The following is a 6,917-nucleotide window of genomic DNA, read 5'->3' on the forward strand; positions in this document are numbered from 1 at the left end:
CATTGGACTGTGGAAAAGCCTCCCTAAAGGCTGCCACTTGTGTGAAAAAACCTCCCTAAAGGCAGCCACTTGCGTTCAGTTATGCCTGCGCAGGTATGCCTGCACAGTCGGCCTGTGCAGGCAAAACTGAACCCACTAACGTTCAGTTTTTCCTGCACAGGCATAACTGCGCAGGTATAACTGAACGTCAGTGGCGGCCTGGTACTTCAGAAGTCCAAGCGAAGATGCAGTGCATTTCTACCCTAATGCAATTCCTCTTGTATTTCAACAATTTACTTACATTTTTATCTATTTATTTATCAATTTGTGCATTTCTTTTATCTTTTTTAATGAATGATCTCTTCTTGCTAATAAACGCCATATTCTTTGGAAGCTTGCTTTTCAAGTCAGTGGCCCCTGTGGTGGGCTTGTTCCACATGAATAGGGGTCATCATCTGAATAATAATAATAATAATAATAATAATAATAATAATAATAATAATAATAATAATAATAATAATGGAGAAACAAATCCACAGTTATGTATATGTACATATACTTAAAGATGAATCTGTACAGTTCCCGAAAGCTCTCTCTACAGGTTTATCTTAAAAAGAAGAAAAAAAAAAAAAAAAAAAAAATATATATATATATATATATATATATATATATATATATATATATATTATACATATACATATCTGTGATTTGTTTCTCCATTTCAAGACTCATGCTACTATGAGCATTTTTGAATAATGATTATAGTAAAAATAATAATAATTTGCTTTTTTTTTTATAGCATTCGCTGCAAATGATAGACTGTTAAACAGATAGCTATTAACTGTTGTATATGCTTACAGTCTTTGATGCTACGCAGTTTTCCTTCATGAATCTATGCTTGACAAACAGTGCAACTAAGATAATGACATACCAAGCGTTCAACATCAGAAGGGCATCTTGCCCCAACTTTTCAATATGGCGTTTCTCGCCTGATCAGCTTTAAAATAATCTCCCCCCCCCTTTTTACCACCCAAAAAAGCGAGTGGGGATGAAGTATAATTTTTTTTTTATGCATACTGTTCTGTTCCTGATCGCAAATACTTCACCTCACACAAAATTCAACTTTGTATCTTGTAAAAATAAATTAGAGCAGGTTGAATTTCCAAAACTTCGATGGCTTAGAAATAAAATTTTTTCCTTTTTTTTTTATGGAGAGAGGCCCTTGTAATGCTGAAAGCCTCGTACCTACTTACTGAGGGCAGCATCCCATACGATGGTAGAGGGCATTTGTGACCCTCGAGAGAAGGTAGACTGTCTGGCACTACATCTGCCGAGGTCGTATTGTGACGGTCCATCGTTTGTCGCTCTGCCTTGACCGGCAACAATTTGGGGTCTGTGAATGAAAGAAATCGAACAAGTTGCCATAGTTCTTTGAAGATGTAAGAGAGAAGAAATATAGGTTAGACATATATGTATTATGTATATATACATATGTATATGTATATTAATATATATATATATATATATATATATATATATATATATATATATATATATATATATATATATTTATATAAAATATATAATACATACATATATAATTTATGTATATATATATATATATATATATATATATATATATATATATATATATATATATATGCATATACTGTATATTATATATATGTATGATTATATATATTATATAAATATATATATACATATATACATAAGATTGTAAAACGAAGAAGAAGAAGAAGATTGTATGTATATCATATAAATATATATATATATATATATATATATATATATATATATATATATATATATATATAATATATATCATATATACATACTATATATATATATATATATATATATATATATATATATATATATATATATATATGTCTAAGCTGTATTTCTTCTTTCTTACATCTTCAAAGAACTTTATGTATATATATGTATATGTATGTATATATATATGCACATATATACATATAAATGTATATATGCATATATATATATATATATATATATATATATATATATATATATATATATATATATATATAGTCTTGACTGTACGATTTTAAATGGTTTTCAAGAAACATAAAAAATATTATATGTTTGAGATACGGAGCAATCACTCTTTAGCTCGAATTTTTTTATGCAATAACCAAGGAAGGTAGAATTACGCTGTCGTATGTTCCATTATAAAACTACACACACACACACACACACACACACGCACACACACACACACAGACAGGCGCTAATTAATCGGCATTGTATTATTGGTAATTTGGCCACTTCCAACCAAGAAAAACTTGGTGTTTGAAATTCCTTTGCTTCATTGCAAAACAAGTAAAAAATGAGCCGAAGTTTCTATGGCGCAATCGAGTTTTCTGTACAGCTGCTACAGCGTATAATCAAGGCCAACGAAAACAGATCTATCTTTCGGTGTATGAGCCGCGGCCCATGAAACTTTAACCACGGCCTGGTGGTGGCATGTCCTATATAGTTGGCAGAAGCACGATTATGGGTAACTTTCACCTTGGTAAGTTTGATGATTGGAGGGTGGGTGATCAACATACCAATTTGCAGCCCTCTAGCCTCAGTAATTTTTAAGATCTGAGGGCGGACAGAAAACTTGGACAGAAAACTTTTACAGAAGACTAAAAAAAAGCTCTGTGTTTTGCTGTTTATTTATTCGTTCATTTCCAAGTCTGACTTTCTTTGCAGTTTGAAATATGCGAGACTTCGTATCACCCAATTTCCTTAATTCACAGAGAAGATTTTTGTTTGTTTGTGATTTTTCATGGCAACGTACCCTAGGTCCAGGAAGAATCTTGAGGAGTCACATTCCAAAGATTTACAGGACATTTACGATAGTCACGAACGGAAGATGGCTGAGGCAAAAGTGGTTGCAGACCAGCTTAATGCTCAAATCAGTCAGCTCAAGGACGACATTCGTCTGAAGGACCACCAGCTGTCGTCGCTGAAGGAGAAAGTCAATGAACAAGAGGGAGTCTGCATTGCAATGCAGTCGGTGACAAAGAATTTGCAAGAGGAAAATGATGCACTTAGGAAAGAGAGGACAGGACTCGTGCAAAGAATCAAAAAGATAAACAGGGACAAATTTCAAGGTCCTAACCTCAATCTGATCCATCTTGGCTCCGCTCCTTTGCCTCCACATCCTCCTCCTCTTGAGTCACTTCCTTTGTCTCCACATCCTCCTCCTTTCCCTCCAAACCCTCCACCTTTCCCTCCAAACCCTCTTCCATTCCCTCCAAACCCTCCTCCTTTCCCTCCAAACCCTCCTCCTCCTTACCCTCCTTTCCCTCCAAACCCTCCTCCTCCTTACCCTCCTCCTTTCCCTCCAAACCCTCCTCCTTTCCCCCCAAACCCTCCTCCTCCTTACCCTCCTTTCCCTCCAAACCCTCCTCCTCCTTACCCTCCTCCTTTCCCTCCAAACCCTCCTCCTCCTTCCCTCCTCCTTTCCCTCCAAACCCTCCTCCTCCTTACCCTCCTCCTTTCCCCTCTCAAACCCTCCTCCTCCTTACCCTCCTCCTTTCCCTCCAAACCCTCCTCCTTTCCCTCCAAACCCTCCTCCTCCTTACCATCCTCCTTTCCCTTCAAACCCTCCTCCTCCTTACCCTCCTCCTTTCCCTCCAAACCCTCCTCCTCCTTACCATCCTCCTTTCCCTTCAAACCCTCCTCCTCCTTACCCTCCTCCTTTCCCTCCAAACCCTCCTCCTCCTTACCCTCCTCCTTTCCCTCCAAACCCTCCTCCTTTCCCTCCAAACCCTCCTCCTCCTTACCATCCTCCTTTCCCTTCAAACCCTCCTCCTTTCCCTCCAAACCCTCCTCCTTTACCCTCCTCCTTTCCCTCCAAACCCTCCAAGGACTGGAATATACTCCTATCCGGAGACTTTAACTTTTTTTTCGTAGAATGGAAAGAACGAATAAGAGACTGTGGTTGTATTTATACATATAAAAAAGAGAGCAATAGTAGCGCAGAAGATAAGATTATACAGTCAAAAGAAAATGAAAAATGGGACCTAGAAGAAAAGACCCAACAAAATATCAAGCAAAACCCTAAATTTTTTATTCATTTGCAAAAAAGATGAATAAAATAAGAGTAGAAATGGGCCCTCTAAGAACTGAAGGGCGATTAACGAATGAAAAAAAGGAAATGTGTAACATATTAGCAGAAAGATATAAGAGTGAATTTACACCTAGAATTGATAATGAAGATAATGATACAGAAATAAGAGATGAAAATATTGAATATTTATCGGACATAGATATTACAGAGGCCGATATTGTGCAGGCTATTAATGAAATTAAAAATGGATCAGCAGCAGGACCAGACGGCGTACCTGCCATATTGTTAAAGAAAGTGGTTCATTCAATCGCAAAGCCGCTAGCAATATTATTGAGACAAAGTATAGATACAGGCAAGATTTACGATGAGCATAAATTAGCATATATTACTCCTACTTTCAAAAGTGGTTCAAGACTAGAGGCAAGTAATTATAGGCCTGTGAGTCTGACATCTCATATTATGAAAGTTTATGGAAGGGTAATGAAAAAAATATAATGAAACATTTAATGAAAAATAGATTGTTCAATATAGGACAACATGGTTTTGTACCTGGAAAAAGTACACAAACCCAACTGTTAGTCCACCATGAAAGCATATATAAAAATATGATAAATGAAAAAGATGCAGATGTGGTTTACCTAGACTTTGCAAAAGCTTTTGACAAGGTAGACCATAATATATTAGCGAAAAAATTAGAAAACATAACATTGTGGACAAAGTAGGAAGATGGATAAAAGAATTTTTGCAAAACAGAAAACAGATAGTGATTGCAAACGATGAGAAATCGGATGAAGCTACGGTAATATCCAGTGAGCCACAGGGTACGGTGTTAGCTGCATTGCTGTTTGTGATTATTATTGCAGACATAGACAATAATGTTAAGGACTCAGTAGTAAGAAGTTTCGCAGATGACACAAGAATAAGTAGAGAAACTGCTTGTGATGAAGATAGGAACTCGCTACAAAGAGACCTAAACAAAATATATAAATGGGCAGAGATAAATAGGATGGTATTTAACTCTGATAAATTTGAAACAATAAACTATGGTGATAAAAAAGGAATGCTATATGCATATAAAGGTCCTAATAATGACACAGTCACAAATAAGGAAGCAGTTAAAGACCTTGGTGTGATGTTGAGAGACCACCGAAAGATAGATCCATTTTCGATGGCCTAGATTATATGCTGTAGCGGTTGTACAGAAAACTTGATTGCGCCGAAGAAACTTGGGCGCATTTTTTACTTGTTTTTTTGAGATTGCACAACACTCAGCATTTCCTTAAGAGGGGGAGTGCCTTCAGCGCACCTCACTTGGTGCACTGTAGGCATTATTACTTAAGGTTCTATGCGGCGTCCCTTCGGCCCCTAGCTGCAACCCCTTTCATTCCTTTTACTGTACCTCCGTTCATATTTAAAGAGCAGCTGCAAAAGGGTTTCCTCCTGCTGCACCTTTTAATCCTTTTATTCTCAGTTTCCCTTCCAGCACTGAATGACCTCATGGGTCCCAGAGCTTGTCCTGTGGCCTAAATTCTGTATTCCAATTCCAGTTCTGTTCTATAATACTTGAAGTCAGAAATCCATCGCATCATTCAATTTTCTGAAATCACAATGAAGTCGCAGCTGGAAACGCTTCTATTTTTGTTTTATTTTTTTTTAGTTTTCTGTAAAAGAAAACTATTATGCCGGCTGTGTCTGTCCGTCCGCACTTTTTTCTGAATGCACTTTTTTCTGTCCGCACTTTTTTCTGTTTGCACTTTTTTCTGTCCGCACTTTTTTCTGTCTGCACTTTATTCTGTCCGCACTTTTTTCTGTCCGCACTTTTTTCTGTCCGCTCTCAGATCTTAAAAGCTACTGAGGCTAGAGGGCTGCAAATTGGTATGTTCATCATCCACCCTCCAATCATCAAACATACCAAATTGCAGCCCTCTAGCCTCAGTAGCTTTTATCTTCACTTAAAGTTAAAGTTAGCCATAATCGTGCTTCTGGCAACGATATAGGATAGGCCACCACCTGGCCATGGTTAAAGTTTAAAGGGTCGCGGCTCATACAGCATCATACCGAGACCACCGAAAGATAGATCCATTTACGGTGGCCTTGATTATACGCTTGTAGCGGCTGTACAGAAGACTCGATTGTGCCGAAGAAACTTCGGCGCATTTTTCGCTTGTTTTGTTTTTTGATCGCATAAACACACTTCACAAAACCAACGCCAAGATGGACGATCATCACACTGGAAAAGGAAATACCCGTTCAAAAACTCACTTTTGATCCCGGTTTGGCTGCGGCCGCAACAGTGGAATAGAGCGAGAGAGAGACACTAATAATAATAATAATAATAATAAAATAATAATAATAATAATAATAATAAGAAGAAGAAGAAGGCAGCTTCGTATACGAGAGAGAGAGAGAGAGAGAGAGAGAGAGAGAGAGAGAGAGAGAGAGAGAGAGATTTAACCTGGCGGTTCGGTGACGTCGGCTTCTCGGAGGCGAATGGCAGGGAAAGAAGAAGACCAACGACTACGTCGAACCTCGACAGCGCTCGTTCCTGTGAGGTGGAATTTACGATCCTGCTGCTTCTGTCGTCCTTCTGGTGTTTTGACACCTCGCACAAAGAGTGTTTGTGTATGTATGTACGTGTGTATGTGTATGTATGCAATGTATGTGTGTGTATATGTATAAATATTTATTTATTTATATGAAAAGGATCTGAAGCTGTACATTCGTTCTTACCCATCCGTAGGTCCTAGAAACACACACGTTTACGCTTTTACAAATGCATACTCACTCACACACACACACACATATACACACACGTATACACACACAC

The 6,917-nt window shown here is 37.6% G+C and overlaps 1 protein-coding gene across 1 annotated transcript in view; it reads right to left on the bottom strand.

Moving 5' to 3' along the window:
- LOC136848263 (uncharacterized) overlaps nucleotides 1-6,624 on the bottom strand; it is an 11,318-nt gene extending 4,694 nt beyond the window's left edge. Inside the window, exons 1-2 of the mRNA XM_067120649.1 lie at nucleotides 6,546-6,624; nucleotides 1,233-1,372 (exon numbers count right to left, since the gene is read on the bottom strand). Coding sequence (XP_066976750.1) covers nucleotides 1,233-1,334 — 102 coding nt within the window. The 5' untranslated portion in view covers nucleotides 1,335-1,372; nucleotides 6,546-6,624. The remainder of the gene's footprint in view (nucleotides 1-1,232; nucleotides 1,373-6,545) is intronic.
- Nucleotides 6,625-6,917: the final 293 nt, after the last annotated feature.

The sequence above is a fragment of the Macrobrachium rosenbergii genome, chromosome 18 (genome assembly GCF_040412425.1).
Source record: "Macrobrachium rosenbergii isolate ZJJX-2024 chromosome 18, ASM4041242v1, whole genome shotgun sequence".
In the NCBI taxonomy this organism is placed as follows: Eukaryota; Metazoa; Arthropoda; class Malacostraca; order Decapoda; family Palaemonidae; genus Macrobrachium; species Macrobrachium rosenbergii.